General features: G+C 36.3%; 2 protein-coding genes and 1 long non-coding RNA gene across 4 annotated transcripts; 2 read left to right on the top strand and 1 right to left on the bottom strand.

Annotated features, from left to right (window-relative positions):
• LOC143469444 (uncharacterized) lies at positions 1–785 on the bottom strand. Its single transcript, XM_076967137.1, has 3 exons — positions 615–785; positions 382–461; positions 1–269 (listed from the first exon to the last, which is right to left on the bottom strand). Exons 1-3 carry the CDS (start codon positions 728–730, stop codon positions 1–3), a joined length of 465 nt encoding a protein of 154 aa, XP_076823252.1. The 5' UTR covers positions 731–785.
• Positions 786–1413: 628 nt separating this feature from the next.
• LOC143469782 (uncharacterized) lies at positions 1414–2274 on the top strand. Of its 2 annotated transcripts, none has more exons than XM_076967597.1 (3): positions 1414–1552; positions 1766–1833; positions 1937–2274. In XM_076967597.1, exons 1-3 carry the CDS (start codon positions 1485–1487, stop codon positions 2221–2223), a joined length of 423 nt encoding a protein of 140 aa, XP_076823712.1. In that variant the 5' UTR covers positions 1414–1484; the 3' UTR covers positions 2224–2274. The 2 variants fall into 2 exon arrangements, 1 of the variants encoding a protein (XP_076823712.1); XR_013119210.1 differs by having other exon boundaries at positions 1542–1677.
• A 5006-nt stretch (positions 2275–7280) lies between these two features.
• Positions 7281–7766, top strand: LOC143469575 (uncharacterized). Its single transcript, XR_013119143.1, has 3 exons — positions 7281–7416; positions 7500–7567; positions 7671–7766. It is a non-coding gene; the product is annotated as an uncharacterized LOC143469575 (long non-coding RNA).
• Positions 7767–18098: the final 10332 nt, after the last annotated feature.

Below are 18098 nucleotides of genomic sequence, written 5' to 3'. Positions count from 1 at the left end.
TCATAAAAATATATACCTGAGAAAAAGATCAAACATTTTCCTTGTGGCTTCAAGTGATTTGCATCGATCTGCATTCGGGCCAAAAATATGAAGAATTCTAGATATGCCATCTATACTAAACGTTGTCAACAACTCAGATCCATTTGGTTTGGTGGCGAAAATGTTCATAAAGTAATCAATGGCTTCTGTCGTCAAATCATCTGGTGATTCACATACCTCAACCCACATACTTTTAATTGCTTTGCAAGAACACTTCTCAGAGGAAATGCCTTAAAAAATGTTAGCTTGTGAAAAATCCTGTATTTGGCATACACGCAAATTTATCCTGCTAAACATGTAAACTTACAGAAATATACAAAACCTTAAGGCAGCAGGACTTACCTAAATAACCACGATGCTTGACCTTTTGATGAACTTCAAAACCTCGCTGACTTTTAAATTTTTCATCACAGTATTTACACCTAACCAGTAACATGCAAAAGTAAACTCATTAAATGCATCCAACCTTCTATTTTCCTGGTGTGAGAGAGAGTTTCTAAATCATATAAAGCCATAAGCACCATATACTTAAAAGGTCTCTGCTTGTAGCCTCAGCCTATCGTAATTTAACTTACTGAAAGAGATCATTAGCTTGCAAAGCAGAAGATGATACAGGCTTGATTCTACACTCTTCATCGTCGACAACGATTTCAATTAAATATTCTGCAGTAAGTGCTGGTGCAGACGACATGTTGGCAACTGATAGGTTACACACGTTTGAATCGTCAAAAACAACGTAAACAGCAACCTCACTTCTCAGTAATCGATAAACGAACCATGCAAATGCGTATAACTTTTCGCCACGACTGGCGAAGTGTGAGTGAGTAAGTGTCCGCAACCATGCGTGACGCGGGCGAAACAAAACCTTCTCTTCTCATAAAAAAGAAACAAACGAGGAGGAGGTAGTTTCCCATCATGTTCTTTATATCGTTGGTCAGACCAAAGAGATTTAAACACATGAGTAGAAACTTCTCTTTTGCGCATGACGTCATGTTTCTTTCTTTTATTCTCTTGGAGCATATTCTACTTTCTCCACGGTCACGGTTCACTACATAACAATAAACATGCAGACGACGACAATGATTTTCAGATCTGTTTGCTGCTGGAACAGATTAGTCTTATTATTAGGGTGCAGTTGTTGGGATCCATTGGGTGTTAAATTTAATTGAAATTAATTAATGAAATCAGGTGAGAGTTTTAGGTTCAGCAATTAACTTAGTTTCAGTTCCTTGAACTGATAATGCTGCTGTTTTGTATCAAGGCATGGCTTAGCCTACTTGAGTTGCGCGCGAAGATTTTTTCGTTCCCCACATTTCTCTTCGACCAAGCAATTAGCAACTAAACTCATTAGCATAGGCCTTATGTTGCAGGTGTTGTGTCATTAAAATAGGCTACTGAAAGTTTGATTTCAGATCTTGTTATTGTGGTGCAGTTGTTGGGATCTAATGGATGTCAATTTGAAGTTAATTATTGAAATAGATTGTGACCCAGAAGGCGATGCAGCAAACTTCATGTAAGATACGATATGCCTATTAATCAATTAGCCAACTGCTGTTGAGCTTGTCCTGTATAGCGGTCACCCAGAGTGTACGTTCTCGCCAATTTATAATAAACAGCCAAGCAAAACAACAAATTAATGTAAGTCGTAACGAATATTTGAAGAAATGCTGTACAGTACTGATATATTGATGTCATTTAATCTGATAATGAAAATATTTATTTGCAGATGTGGACAATGTTTGCATAACTGCACAAGTAATGAAACTTTGCTGGCTCATCAAAAAACTGCTCACGGTATATTTGTTTTTTGTTTGAAACTTATTTCATTTGGAGCTCTATCATTGGCAGATTCCGATTAAAAAAATCAAACAAACTTAATTTTACACTTGTCTTGCAGAATCTTCTTGCAATAATGTTACAAGAGAAAAGCTGATGGAATGGTGGGAAACAGTGGGTGGCGTTAAAACGGATCTAACTGCAGATGCGGTTAACTATTTTATGAAGCTATTTTCTTCGTACAGTTCACCGGATGAACTGTTTCATAAATTCTCCTGTGATGGAATTACGTGCATCCCATCACTATTTTTCTTGCCAAGAAAATTGTCACTATGTCACGAAAATTGTTTGATGTATTTTTATCACACGTTACCACTGTTGCACACAACAAAAAGGGGAAACACTTGACATTACACAAGTTAACCCGAGACGAAGAATTCATAATTCAGTACATAGGTGGTTATATTTTGCAGAAACTCACTAAGCGCTGTATAAATCCGAGTGAAATAGATCTATTGTCTTGTTTAACTGATTATAGTAATGAAACCACTAATAGTTCCTTGATTTCCACTTTAAATAATAACAATTATGGACATCTTACAGTTCCAGCGAAATCACTAGTGAAACTGTTGATGTATGTACAAAGTGTCTTTAGGAAACAAGACATAAAGGAGCACATCATGGAAAGTTGCATGTCTTCTTTGAGTGTTTGTAACATAAAAGATATATTTGAAAATCTTGTTTTTGATGAATGTTTGCAAAAATTGTGCATGAAAATATGTAAATTTTACGTGAAGATTAGATGCTATCAAAAAGCCAATCATTTAAATTCAGTACTGCATACCTCTGATCAAAATGTAAGTCTGAGAAAATCATTAAAATGAATGTACATTACATAGTTGTCTTCTTACATGTACTTCGTCAGTTTTAGCTCAAGAAGGATTAAGTACTACTGTATTGCACAAGCAGACTGTCAAAACACTCGAAATCAAGTTATTTTTTTCGCATTGGATCATCGCAAACATCACCATGTTTCCAGTCAATAACATGATTTACATTTGACCCCTTAAGTGACTTGATATTCTTTTTGCACATTATCACATTTTCAAATTGTACATATTGGTGAATATCAGGCACTTCATTTCGACGGCCAGTTTGTCTCATATGACCGAAATAGGCCTCCAATGGGTCTCAGTCAACTTGCAACTTCTCAACTCTGAACTTTCAAATAGGTAGGGAACATGGCAAAAATGCTCCCACAAAATGAAATGTTGATTGTACTTCATCATTCTAGCTCCACCTAGACGGCTGGATCTCACACAGTTACAGGCTGTCTTCAGCAAGTGTGGAGGGTCACTAATCAAATAAATAGGCATTTCTGGCTGATAAATATTAATGCACTTGTAGGGGACGGTCAAATTGGAATTATTGAGCAATTGGAACAATTTTCGATTGCAGGATGCACCATCAGCAACAAGTGCTAAGACTGTAAAACCACATCCGGCCAAGGATTCAACTACTTCCCAGAACATGCTAACCAAGTGAAATGCCTTTGTATTCTTGGTGGCATAAAAGACAATAGGCCGGGAAAAATTGCTGAGGATACTCCTACCATAAAATTGTAGGGCATGTGTGGCAGGAGCTTCATTATTGTATTGTCTGTTGACACCCAGATCAACAAATCCTATTATTCGGTCTGTTGCTGCATTATACACAATATTTTCTTTCACTGTAAACAAAATAAGCAACAGGCTATATCTCGTGCATATACAGTTAATAACTTGTGTCATTGTTTTGTCATAAAGCATGAATAAGAATCTTACACAGTGTGATTAATAGTGTTAAAAATATCAAGAAAAGTTTCACCTTTCATTTCATCGATTGATATAACGAGAAATCGTTCATGTGATGCTAGACTGAGACTTTTGGATTTCAGTTCTTCTAAAACATTATCTTGAATGCCAGGTGCAGTGCAGTAAACGTTTCTGAAAACAGTACAAAAGTGAGCAAGTGAAACAATTGCTCGTAGGTAGCTAGTAGTAGCCAAATTGCAGAGAACAGAACCCATACGCTACCGATAGTCATTTAGGGTGCGTGAGCTTGGTAGTCGTAAAATGCCACTTTGTCGTAATTCTTCATAGGCGCTTTTACTTTTAGCAGCTAGACTCAAACAGAATCTATAAAGAAAATTGCAAGGGTTGATTTTAGCACGCTTTTACGAAATAAACAAAAAATTGAGGTCAACTGAACTTAAAACATGTTGATATCTTTACACCAATTACTTCAGTAGTTTATTACTCAAGGAGACCTAAACCTACTTTATTAACTCAGGGTGATATCTTTCCCCATTTCTTTTCATACTATTTAGCTTTTGCTGCTCTTTCCAAAAGATTGAGTAGAAGTTATCAATTTTATCCTCATCTTGAGCTAAATAAAATGTATGATATTTACGTAAACTTCACAAAAACACACGACACAAAAAAGACTGAGTTATATGCATTGTGTAGGTGCATCACATTACATTTGTAGCTTCATTAGAATAGTTATAAGTAACATATTCTGGATTACCAGCTTTGTAATCGGTATGATACCTGCTTTAACAATGGCTGTCATGTCATCTGACATAATTTTATCTACCTCCACTTGCACCGTATCATCAGCTAACAGAGTCGAAACCTTAGCTTCCAATTCTCTAATGCTAATAAAGATTTACTTTATAACAACAAGACTGTCTTAAATAATACTGTTTTATTTCTATCTTCTGGCATTGCTCAACCTACATATAGTTAAGTGTAAAAAGCACAGCTACTGACACTGACAACCTTGCGAATGAGACTATTACTAATAGGATTACGAAGTGCAATATCACCAAATTTCATTAGCAGTAAAGGTGGAGGTAATTCGAGATGGTAGGTTAAATGTTGGCTGCGCTGATCGTTTTAAAGGTTGATCTTTAACCATATGGTAATAATTTAGCCTTTTCTGGTTGAGCCGTCCCTCCTTTTCATTTATATTACAACAACTCCTGCACTGACCACTTTCCTTGAGAAAAAGTTCACAACTTGCATTTCTAACAACAAGAAATTTGGTTCATTTAACAAGAAAAGTCACAAAATATGCCTAAGATACGGTGTACACTTTAAGTGCAATGCATTATCAGTGTTACCAAAAATAAGTAAGTATATGGTCAGCGGTGGGATTGAAATATGTTAAAATTTCCTTCTCTCACTAGCAGCATGCCATATTGACCCGTTACCGACATACACATAGGCTTATACATATGCTTGTTAACAACCAGTTCGCAGATGTCATTAAAATTCCAAGAACCGGTTCGCACGAACCGGCTGAATCCCACCACTCTATATGATTCATTCAATGTTAAATAATGATGAATTTCATTTATGTAACAAATGCAATAGGCACAATTGAAAAACTAGTTTCACCTGTATGCAAGTTTCCTAACTGTTGGTGCATTTTCAGAACTGAATGGTGTCATAGATTTGGTGGTCATGTGTGGCAGGCCACTTCCAGAATTGTACAATCCAGAACATATTGAAAACGATTCAATATCTTTTATGGTGCCGTGTAGTGTTTGAGTAGTTATGTCCAGGGAGTAAATACAACTTGAGCGAGGTGCTTTCCAGCCATAATAGCATATCCTTAATGACATGTCATATAATACTCCAATCGAGTATTTAGGTTGATCACAGCCATCATAAAAAGAAAAAACAAGATTTTTGTTTTCAAATGATCTCTGCCAACCTTCCGCCAAGCGAGCAGATTTCAAGGACGCAACAGATTTGAAATGTACTTTTGTTTCAAAGATACGCTTCTTCGGCGGCTTTCTTGAATGTACCTGCGCCAAAGTACTTTGATACTTGTAATGGTACATATATTAATCTGAAACCACAGTGAAGGTTTGCACTAATAGCTTGTTACAGATGCAGTGTTATGCTGTGCTCACTCGCTAGTAAATTTAATGAAGTTCTGCATCAAACCATCTCATGGAAAACAAACACTGCATCAAACGCTAGATATGCCATTACATTAAATATCTTTCCTCAATACACTAGTTACACTACATGTAAGTGTATGTAAAACAAATTTTACTTAAAACAATGTCAGATCTTTCAAAATGCACTTCACACATTTTCACAGCATCTCGAGCAAATAGATTTTTTATGTGCTCGTCGCTTCTGCAAGCCAGCACGATACACTCTAACCTTTCTGCCCAGCTTTCCTTCTCCTTTTTTACAAATTTTCTCGAAGGTATCTTAAACAGAGTCACGGCAAGTGACCTGTTGTTGCACATTGGTAAACAGCACAAGTTTGCCATTATTTCAGACTATTTAGCTTATTTCAATAACTCAAAGCCTGCAACATAAGACCTGTACTATTGAGTCTTAATCTGTAAAGTTTTTATTCTGCGCGTGGAGCGTAATTTTATGCGCAGATGAAACAATACAATATGACTCGGTCTATCTAAATTTTTCATCCATTCATTTTATTTTTACCTTAAATGTGGTGAACAAAAAAATCTTCCCGCGCAACTCAAGTAGGCTAAGCCATGCCTTGATACAAAACAGCAGCATTATCAGTTCAAGGAACTGAAACTAAGTTAATTGCTGAACCTAAAACTATCACCTGATTTCATTTATTAATTTCAATTAAATTTAACACCCAATGGATCCCAATAACTGCATCGTAATAATAAGACTAATCTGTTCCAGCAGCAAACAGATCTGAAAATCATTGTCGTCGTCTGCATGTTTATTGTTATGTAGTGAACCGTGACCGTGGAGAAAGTAGAATATGCTCCAAGAGAATAAAAGAAAGAAACATGACGTCATGCGCAAAAGAGAAGTTTCTACTCATGTGTTTAAATCTCTTTGGTCAGACCAAAGAGATTTAAACACATGAGTAGAAACTTCTCTTTTGCGCATGACGTCATGTTTGTTTCTTTTATTCTCTTGGAGCATATTCTACTTTCTCCACGGTCACGGTTCACTACATAACAATAAACATGCAGACGACGACAATGATTTTCAGATCTGTTTGCTGCTGGAACAGATTAGTCTTATTATTACGATGCAGTTATTGGGATCCATTGGGTGTTAAATTTAATTGAAATTAATTAATGAAATCAGGTGATAGTTTTAGGTTCAGCAATTAACTTAGTTTCAGTTCCTTGAACTGATAATGCTGCTGTTTTGTATCAAGGCATGGCTTAGCCTACTTGAGTTGCGCGGGAAGATTTTTTCGTTCACCACATTTAAGGTAAAAATAAAATGAATGGATGAAAAATTTAGATAGACCGAGTCATATTGTATTGTTTCATCTGCGCATAAAATAGGCTACTGGAAATCTGATTTCAGATCTTGTTATTGTGGTGCAGTTGTTGAGATCTAATGGATGTCAATTTGAAGTTAATTATTGAAATAGATTGTGACCCAGAAGAAGATGCAGCAAACTTCATGTAAGATACGATATGCCTATTAATCAATTAGCCAACTGCTGTTGAGCTTGTCCTGTATGGCGGTCACCCAGAGCGTACGTTCTCGCCAATTTATAATAAACAGCCAAGCAAAACAACAAATTAATGTAAGTCGTAACGAATATTTGAAGAAATGCTGTACTGATATATTGATGTCATTTAATCTGATAATGAAAATATTTATTTGCAGATGTGGACAATGTTTGCATAATTGCACAAGTAATGAAACTTTGCTGGCTCATCAAAAAACTGCTCACGGTATATTTGTTTTTTGTTTGAAACTTATTTCATTTGGAGCTCTATCATTGGCAGATTCTGATTAAAAAAATCAAACAAACTTAATTTTACACTTGTCTTGCAGAATCTTCTTGCAATAATGTTACAAGAGAAAAGCTGATGGAACGGTGGGAAACAGTGGGTGGCGTTAAAACAGATCTAACTGCAGATGCGGTTAACTATTTTATGAAGCTATTTTCTTCGTACAGTTCACCGGATGAACTGTTTCATAAATTCTCCTGTGATGGAATTACGTGCATCCCATCACTATTTTTCTTGCCAAGAAAATTGTCACTATGTTTAACACGAAAATTGTTTGATGTATTTTTATCACACGTTACCACTGTTGCACACAACAAAAAGGGGAAACACTTGACATTACACAAGTTAACCCGAGACGAAGAATTCATAATTCAGTACATAGGTGGTTATATTTTGCAGAAACTCACTAAGCGTTGTATAAATCCGAGAGAAATAGATCTATTGTCTTGTTTAACTGATTATAGTAATGAAACCACTAATAGTTCCTTGATTTCCGCTTTAAATAATAACAATTATGGACATCTTACAGTTCCAGCGAAATCACTAGTGAAATTGTTGATGTATGCAGAAAGTGTCTTTAGGAAACAAGACATAAAGGAGCACATCATGGAAAGTTGCATGTCTTCTTTGAGTGTTTGTAACATAAAAGATATATTTGAAAATCTTGTTTTTGATGAATGTTTGCAAAAATTGCATGAAAATATGTAAATTTTACGTGAAGATTAGAATCTAATCATTAGATGCTATCAAAAAGCCAATCATTTAAATTCAGTACTGCATGTAACCTCTGATCAAAATGTAAGTCTGAGAAAATCATTAAAATGAATGTACATTACATAGTTGTCTTCTTACATGTACTTTGTCAGTTTTAGCTCAAGAAGGATTAAGTGTTACTGTATTGCACAAGCAGACTGTCAAAACACTCGAAATCAAGTTATTTTTTTCGCTTCGGCATTGGATCATCGCAAACATCACCATGTTTCCAGTCAATAACGTGATTTACATTTGACCCCTTAAGTGACTTGATATTCTTTTTGCACATTATCACATTTTCAAATTGTGCATATTGGTGAATATCAGGCACTTCATTTCGACGGCCAGTTTGTCTCATATGACCGAAATAGGCCTCCAATGGGTCTTGGTTTAAGCGCTTAGTTAAGACGTATGAACCTTCTGGGCTGTTCTCCAACAAGAATTTCACCAATTCAGCAATGGCCATGGATGTGGAAACTAAACCGTCGTAGGTTTGATGGCTCAGAAACTGCTTTGACTGTTCGGAAACGGACCCAGTTAAACTGCTTTTCCATTGTTTTAACTCTGAAAGGAATGTATTAAGCCATTTCAGACGAGGATCATCAATCGTTGTATATGGTTTCAAGTCTGGGTTGTATGAATAATTTAATCTGGTGTTCATGAGGTCAAACCACTTATTCATCAAACCAGCAAACCACGCACTCATCTTCATTTCTTCTCCACCACGACTCTTCATTAAACTGGAGACAGTTCCAGAGAGCAATTGTGCGGCATAGCAAACCCGCATTTTTGCGTAACTCTTATGGGAAAAATGGCCATCAGTCAACTTGCAACTTCTCAACTCTGAACTTTCAAATAGGTAAGGAACATGGCAAAAATGCTCCCACAAAATGAAATGTTGATTGTACTTCATCATTCTAGCTCCACCTGGACGGCTGGATCTCACACAGTTACAGGCTGTCTTCAGCAAGTGTGGAGGGTCACTAATCAAATAAATAGGCATTTCTGGCTGATAAATATTAATGCACTTGTAGGGGACGGTCAAATTGGAATTATTGAGCAATTGGAACAATTTTCGATTGCAGGATGCACCATCAGCAACAAGTGCTAAGACTGTAAAACCACATCCGGCCAAGGATTCAACCACTTCCCAGAACATGCTAACCAAGTGAAATGCCTTTGTATTCTTGGTGGCATAAAAGACAATAGGCCGGGAAAAATTGCTGAGGATACTCCTACCATAAAATTGTAGGGCATGTGTGGCAGGAGCTTCATTATTGTATTGTCTGTCGACACCCAGATCAACAAATCCTATTATTCGGTCTGTTGCTGCATTATACACAATATTTTCTTTCACTGTAAACAAAATAAGCAACAGGCTATATCTCGTGCATATACAGTTAATAACTTGTGTCATTGTTTTGTCATAAAGCATGAATAAGAATCTTACACAGTGTGATTAATAGTGTTAAAAATACCAAGAAAAGTTTCACCTTTCATTTCATCGATTGATATAACGAGAAATCGTTCATGTGATGCTAGACTGAGACTTTTGGATTTCAGTTCTTCTAAAACATTATCTTGAATGCCAGGTGCAGTGCAGTAAACGTTTCTGAAAACAGTACAAAAGTGAGCAAGTGAAACAATTGCTCGTAGGTAGCTAGTAGTAGCCAAATTGCAGAGAACAGAACCCATACGCTACCGATAGTCATTTAGGGTGCGTGAGCTTGGTAGTCGTAAAATGCCACTTTGTCGTAATTCTTCATAGGCGCTTTTACTTTTAGCAGCTAGACTCAAACAGAATCTATAAAGAAAATTGCAAGGGTTGATTTTAGCACGCTTTTACGAAATAAACAAAAAATTGAGGTCAACTGAACTTAAAACATGTTGATATCTTTACACCAATTACTTCAGTAGTTTATTACTCAAGGAGACCTAAACCTACTTTATTAACTCAGGGTGATATCTTTCCCCATTTCTTTTCATACTATTTAGCTTTTGCTGCTCTTTCCAAAAGATTGAGTAGAAGTTATCAATTTTATCCTCATCTTGAGCTAAATAAAATGTATGATATTTACGTAAACTTCACAAAAACACACGACACAAAAAAGACTGAGTTATATGCATTGTGTAGGTGCATCACATTACATTTGTAGCTTCATTAGAATAGTTATAAGTAACATATTCTGGATTACCAGCTTTGTAATCGGTATGATACCTGCTTTAACAATGGCTGTCATGTCATCTGACATAATTTTATCTACCTCCACTTGCACCGTATCATCAGCTAACAGAGTCGAAACCTTAGCTTCCAATTCTCTAATGCTAATAAAGATTTACTTCATAACAACAAGACTGTCTTAAATAATACTGTTTTATTTCTATCTTCTGGCATTGCTCAACCTACATATAGTTAAGTGTAAAAAGCACAGCTACTGACACTGACAACCTTGCGAATGAGACTATTACTAATAGGATTACGAAGTGCAATATCACCAAATTTCATTAGCAGTAAAGGTGGAGGTAATTCGAGATGGTAGGTTAAATGTTGGCTGCGCTGATCGTTTTAAAGGTTGATCTTTAACCATATGGTAATAATTTAGCCTTTTCTGGTTGAGCCGTCCCTCCTTTTCATTTACATTACAACAACTCCTGCACTGACCACTTTCCTTGAGAAAAAGTTCACAACTTGCATTTCTAACAACAAGAAATTTGGTTCATTTAACAAGAAAAGTCACAAAATATGCCTAAGATACGGTGTACACTTTAAGTGCAATGCATTATCAGTGTTACCAAAAATAAGTAAGTATATGGTCAGCGGTGGGATTGAAATATGTTAAAATTTCCTTCTCTCACTAGCAGTATGCCATATTGACCCGTTACCGACATACACATAGGCTTATACATATGCTTGTTAACAACCAGTTCGCAGATGTCATTAAAATTCCAAGAACCGGTTCGCACGAACCGGCTGAATCCCACCACTCTATATGATTCATTCAATGTTAAATAATGATGAATTTCATTTATGTAACAAATGCAATAGGCACAATTGAAAAACTAGTTTCACCTGTATGCAAGTTTCCTAACTGTTGGTGCATTTTCAGAACTGAATGGTGTCATAGATTTGGTGGTCATGTGTGGCAGGCCACTTCCAGAATTGTACAATCCAGAACATATTGAAAACGATTCAATATCTTTTATGGTGCCGTGTAGTGTTTGAGTAGTTATGTCCAGGGAGTAAATACAACTTGAGCGAGGTGCTTTCCAGCCATAATAGCATATCCTTAATGACATGTCATATAATACTCCAATCGAGTATTTAGGTTGATCACAGCCATCATAAAAAGAAAAAACAAGATTTTTGTTTTCAAATGATCTCTGCCAACCTTCCGCCAAGCGAGCAGATTTCAAGGACGCAACAGATTTGAAATGTACTTTTGTTTCAAAGATACGCTTCTTCGGCGGCTTTCTTGAATGTACCTGCGCCAAAGTACTTTGATACTTGTAATGGTACATATATTAATCTGAAACCACAGTGAAGGTTTGCACTAATAGCTTGTTACAGATGCAGTGTTATGCTGTGCTCACTCGCTAGTAAATTTAATGAAGTTCTGCATCAAACCATCTCATGGAAAACAAACACTGCATCAAACGCTAGATATGCCATTACATTAAATATCTTTCCTCAATACACTAGTTACACTACATTTAAGTGTATGTAAAACAAATTTTACTTAAAACAATGTCAGATCTTTCAAAATGCATTTCACACATTTTCACAGCATCTCGAGCAAATAGATTTTTTATGTGCTCGTCGCTTCTGCAAGCCAGCACGATACACTCTAACCTTTCTGCCCAGCTTTCCTTCTCCTTTTTTACAAATTTTCTCGAAGGTATCTTAAACAGAGTCACGGCAGGTGACCTGTTGTTGCACATTGGTAAACAGCACAAGTTTGCCATTATTTCAGACTATTTAGCTTATTTCAATAACTCAAAGCCTGCAACATAAGACCTGTACTATTGAGTCTTAATCTGTAAAGTTTTTTTTTTTCTGCGCGTGGAGCGTAATTTTATGCGCAGATGAAACAATACAATATGACTCGGTCTATCTAAATTTTTCATCCATTCATTTTATTTTTACCTTAAATGTGGTGAACGAAAAAATCTTCCCGCCCAACTCAAGTAGGCTAAGCCATGCCTTGATACAAAACAGCAGCATTATCAGTTCAAGGAACTGAAACTAAGTTAATTGCTGAACCTAAAACTATCACCTGATTTCATTAATTAATTTCAATTAAATTTAACACCCAATGGATCCCAATAACTGCATCGTAATAATAAGACTAATCTGTTCCAGCAGCAAACAGATCTGAAAATCATTGTCGTCGTCTGCATGTTTATTGTTATGTAGTGAACCGTGACCGTGGAGAAAGTAGAATATGCTCCAAGAGAATAAAAGAAACAAACATGACGTCATGCGCAAAAGAGAAGTTTCTACTCATGTGTTTAAATCTCTTTGGTCAGACGGAGGGAATTTTTTGCACGACTTAAACTCGGTGATGATTCCTTATATTGAATTGAAATTAAGTTATGCATCTCTTGAAACGTTTGCAAATAAAATAATTGCTAGGTTATTGGTTCCTATAACATTTCTTCTTCGATTATACTGTTAGTTGGGTATTCTGCAACTTCAAAACTTAGAAATGTTCAAACAACGTCACAAAGAAAGACAGATGCCCAGAAGCATCAATTACCATTCGCCGATTAAAAAATCTTTTCATTTAAATAGGGAAGAGGAAAGCCGTTAAACGGCGCTAGAGGTGAAAAAATCGTTCAACATTGATATCTACTTACACCATTTCGTTAATATATTGGCTGAAAGCAAGCTAAATTCTTAAACAAGATGTAAGCTTACACATTTTTAGTCAAATTAATAAACTTACTGTTCAAATAAAAACGTCCAAGAGGACGATGAGTGCCAAATTTTTGCGATAAATAGTCTGTTTCAGGCCTACTACTAGTAAGCCAGTAGGCTACTAGATTTCACGTTAGTAGCGTAAAATTGCAATTTTGGTACCTTATTGTTTTGAATTAACGGAAGCATCGGATCTTTTCAATTTTGGAATTTTTTTATCAGCCATAACAAGAGACAAAAATTATTTCAACGATGTTTTATTTCTTTGGTACTGGAGCAGATTTTTGCCAGCTTTGGAATATTGAACAGACGTAGTGTATTTCATCAAAGTACAGTAGAGTTGACGTGGCGAAATTCAACTGGACAGAAGGAAAATCAGCTGATATGACGTTAATCATTGCGTGGACAACGCATGAATAGAACGTGTTCAGTGAATTGCTGGACAGTAAAATTTATTTTTAGAAATCTTGGCGCCGAGGGTAACTGTAAACGCCATTGTCTCTGTCGTAGCTTGCACCAGAATGATGCCAATTGGTTCCTTCCCTTTCATAAAATGATATCGACAGTGTTGTTGATGATTACGATGTTAGTCTAACGATGTTGTAAGACTTTCAGACCAAGAATGCCACGTTTGCGAAATTTTCAACTCCTCAATTGTCAAATTCACCAAAAGGGAATTTGCAAATCCAAACACAAGTTAAAAAACTTTAGCAAGCTATTGCATGTGATTTTGTCTTCTTATTTATTAAATAATTTCGGCTACATTATCGTTGTGTCAAATCATACGTTAATAGATGGATAACAATAATAATAGTTAATAGAATAGTATACAATAAATTAATTATAGAACAAAGGTGGGCAAACTGCGACTCGCCGACATGTTTTTTGTGGCTCTTCTAACTGAATACTAACATCCCAAATTGACTAATAATTATATAATATTATATTGATGTTGTCTAAACCGTGTTAACCAGGTTTTAAAATAGTAAAATATAAAACAGGGTATAATTTGGCACACTACTGATTTTGCGGCTTGCTGGTGTTTGTAGTTTTCCGCAAGTGGCTCTTTCATTGAACAAGTTTGCCCATCCCTGTTATAGAACATTATCTTCAAAGTCTCCAAAAACAAATTTGGCTACAAACGGCCGCTAATAGCTTAAAAATAGATTCAGTTTCAACTTTACTTCGAAATCAAAATCAAGTATTTAAAGTATTACGTCATAACTTATTTTCATTCAGGCTTTTGTGAGAATGCGCAATCTTATAGTCTGTGCTTGACTTAGTTAATTTATTTATTCTTTGTAAAAGAAGAAAAATATTTTAATGGTTGGATTAAAGCGTCACAGTGTGGCGCAATACGTGGAATTTTCGATCATTTTTTGAGAAGGACAGAAACAGGATGCGCCGGTCAAAACTTTTGCAAATTTTTAAATGCTGTTTTATCTATACCGGTACACACAACACAGCAGTCGTGCGGCATCTTCCTTTAGATCGGCTACCATGCGCTTATCACGCATGCAACATGTCCTAAGCGGCTAAGGGAAGCACGTGTCTTAACGTAACAAACAGCACGGTGACCCAGAAACGCGAAAATTTGATAACACGCTGCTGTCGTTTCCGCTCTGTAGTTGCAGCAATTTAGGAAGATGAGATATTGTAAACAAAAGAGAAGCAGGGCATGGCTACAGGTGAAGTTAAAATAACATCTTACTTTTCTCAATTGTGATCCGCCGTTTCGCTGTAACGATTTCCGCCATGTATCGATAACATGACTTCACACAAAACAAAGATTTTGACATTTGTCAAACTTATACGATTTGGTAAGAAGATACGAATTCATTGTAATAAATCAAGCTATAGAGACAAGTAACGGTTACAGATTACTTGCAGCTTCGCTTTAAACCAAATGCCCTCTGTTCAACCGACACGTGATTGGGTACCTTTTGAATTATTGTGTCAAAATTGTCAAGAATGTACGTCACAAAACAAAGCAAACGACGTACCAATGTAACCTAAACGACCACAAGTAACCGGTTAGAAGGCGTAAGAATTTAAAGATGGAACAGTCTTCAAAATGTAGAAAAATACAAAAATTGCCAACCGCGTCCTATTTTGACCAGAAACAAACTCTCGATGATCTTTGTACCCAATTGACCGCTTAACCTACCCTGAGTATAAACAGTTTAACCCATCTTGTTTTTCCCTTTCATCTAATTCACTACAGAAGTTAAGCTACCAGTTGCAGGTAGAACGGTAGATGTCGCCATTCCTCGTTTCAGTCTTATTCAACGGCAAACTAGTTTTATAAATCTGAACCATAATCACGTGTTCTAGGTGATGTTGTAACACAATCTTCTTAACATAAAATAGAAGTGGATAGGTTCACGTTGAATAAAACCAGTCAAAGTGCAGGACCGTATAAATGAATATTTCTCAAAATGGCTGGTTTGGGGTTTATAACGGCAAATATCCCTTCCACGAGGGGGATTGAAGTAATGACATTAACTAGCAAGCCGGGGTAGTTTAACGTAATTAATATTTTCATGGTTTCAATACTTTTGAGCCTACTCGAATGCCAGTAAATAGGTTTCATGCGTAACTTTACTAATCCGTGAAAGTTAATGCAAAACGTATCATAGGCGTAGAACTATATTTCGTATAGGACTCTTAGAAATTTGATCTTGTTTACTGTAAAATTTTTAGCGTAAAAACAATTCTACAGTGTATATCCAAGTGGTCTTTTATTTTAACGCTTTTCTTAGAAAATCTATATCAGTCATCATAATCGCACTATCACAGTAACTTAGCCAGTGTATAATTGTATATACTGTACTGTGGTTAGTTGCCTTATGGGTTATCAATTTTGTATGTCACGCGGTTAGAGCATGTACAACGCATGTTGGAAGTGCTGTTGTGCAATGCATCACAACCAAAACACTTTCTCAGCAAACAGACGCAATGCACAAACTATGTGTAATATTTATGCTTAGTTATAATGATAACTATTTTTCTTAATACAAGTTTGACGAAGCGCTTACCTAATTTTAATACAAACATTTGCAATTGTTGACTCTGTGTGACACAATAATTGATGTGATTACGACACGAGCATGACAGAGGCGTGATTGCTGCGTGCTCAGAGACCGATATAAATCTTCTTTGACGGAAATATTTGATCAAGCACAATTCCAAAACCAAAGTTTAGTCAACCAGGCTTAAAAAATCCACTTTACAGGGACTTTTACAAGTTTACCATCTGCAAACAATCGCTTAGCTCAGTATAACAATCGTCGTTAAATCATCACATTTAAATAGAAAATCTACTGATACAGGCACGTACATCGATATTGCTATGGTATGGTTTCTATAATAAATAATTATAATTTTTTTATTCTTTGTGAAATATTATAACTATTGTACCTGTTTTATGCTTTTATATCGGTGCAACAAATTCAGTTTATTTCATGAAGTATTGTATATGCACTTTGTCATTTGCATCACATCAATCAAACACATCAATTTATCGTCAATATTTTTGCGTGTTATGTCATGGCGCTATGAAATTGTTTGAGTTTTATGACATTTTGCCACAAATTTAAGGTTAAGCTCCTTCGGATTCAACTTGAAAAATATGAGCAAACGTTTCAGCTGATAATTATGGTTGAAGTTTGGTCACTTTCAAATATTAATAAAAAAATAAAAGCTGAAGGGTTGCGGCATTTCGCAACAGAATAACCCTTTACCTTAAACAGCGTAGGCGATTTTAAAATTGCAAAAGCACTACATGGTCGCTGCGTGATCAACGCGTGCTCGCCGCGTGATCAGTTCCTCCACCTTATACACGTGCATTATAGGGGACAAAGAATAACAGGAGTAGAGCTATGGAGAGGGAGAGGGCCGTCATTTATCGAAATAACGGTTGAAGGACGCACGGGAAATGTTGACCCATTCCTAGGAAAAACTTAACCGGTTTCTGGTTGGTTATAGCTTCTTGCAACCGTTTTGTTAAGCGCTGTAATGCACTTGTTGTTTAACGGCCTCAGGTTAAATGCAAACTTTAACACTTGATGCAACCTTTAACGTGTGAGATGGAAGAAAGCGTTTGTTGTGAATTATTGATATAACGTTAGCTTGGACGTGTTTTTCTGGGACATAATATCGCCTCAATCCCCGCTATTTAGGTATTTTTGCAAGTTTATGCCATGGCAAGCAAGACATCGTAAGTAAACGTGACATTTGGCCTGTCAAGACCGTTTATTTTTCCGCATAGCCAGAGGTAAACAATCGGGATTTGACCCAATTCTGTTGTTGACCTCAGCTCTTTTTAGCTTTGGAAGGCCGTTGCACTCGGATAAGTTCGCTTATCACGTGATTATCGTGTTTTCATATCACGCAGTATCAAGCAGTTGTTTGTTGCAGATATCAACACATTTGCGTAAAAAATATTTTCCATTTTGTCATAGGGTTTCTAAGATTTTATCCCTAAGCTGGACCCCAGGGTTTAGCGTCATTATTTTTGGTACAGTATGTTATATAATAAACCTACATTTCCACGTTCGTATTTAGTCATATCCAGAGAATCACCGCAGGTTTCTTTTTTCCCAGAATGGCCGTAATCAGTGAAGCGTAAACTCTCGCCTTGCTTACCGTGCTCTACTTATTCAACGCTGAGTTAGTCTTATAATTTTTAATTTGCGTTGGGGTCAGTTCATCTAACTGTTTACAAACGTTTAGCGCTTGCTTTAACCGATGCAGTCAATTATGGCTGACAGCTTGTGGCTTATAAAACGCCTTGCTGTT

The sequence above is a fragment of the Clavelina lepadiformis genome, chromosome 8 (genome assembly GCF_947623445.1).
Source record: "Clavelina lepadiformis chromosome 8, kaClaLepa1.1, whole genome shotgun sequence".
Lineage (NCBI taxonomy): Eukaryota > Metazoa > Chordata > Ascidiacea > Aplousobranchia > Clavelinidae > Clavelina > Clavelina lepadiformis.
The sequence above is the reverse complement of the archived record's forward strand: the minus strand, read 5'-3'. Positions and strand labels throughout refer to the sequence as shown.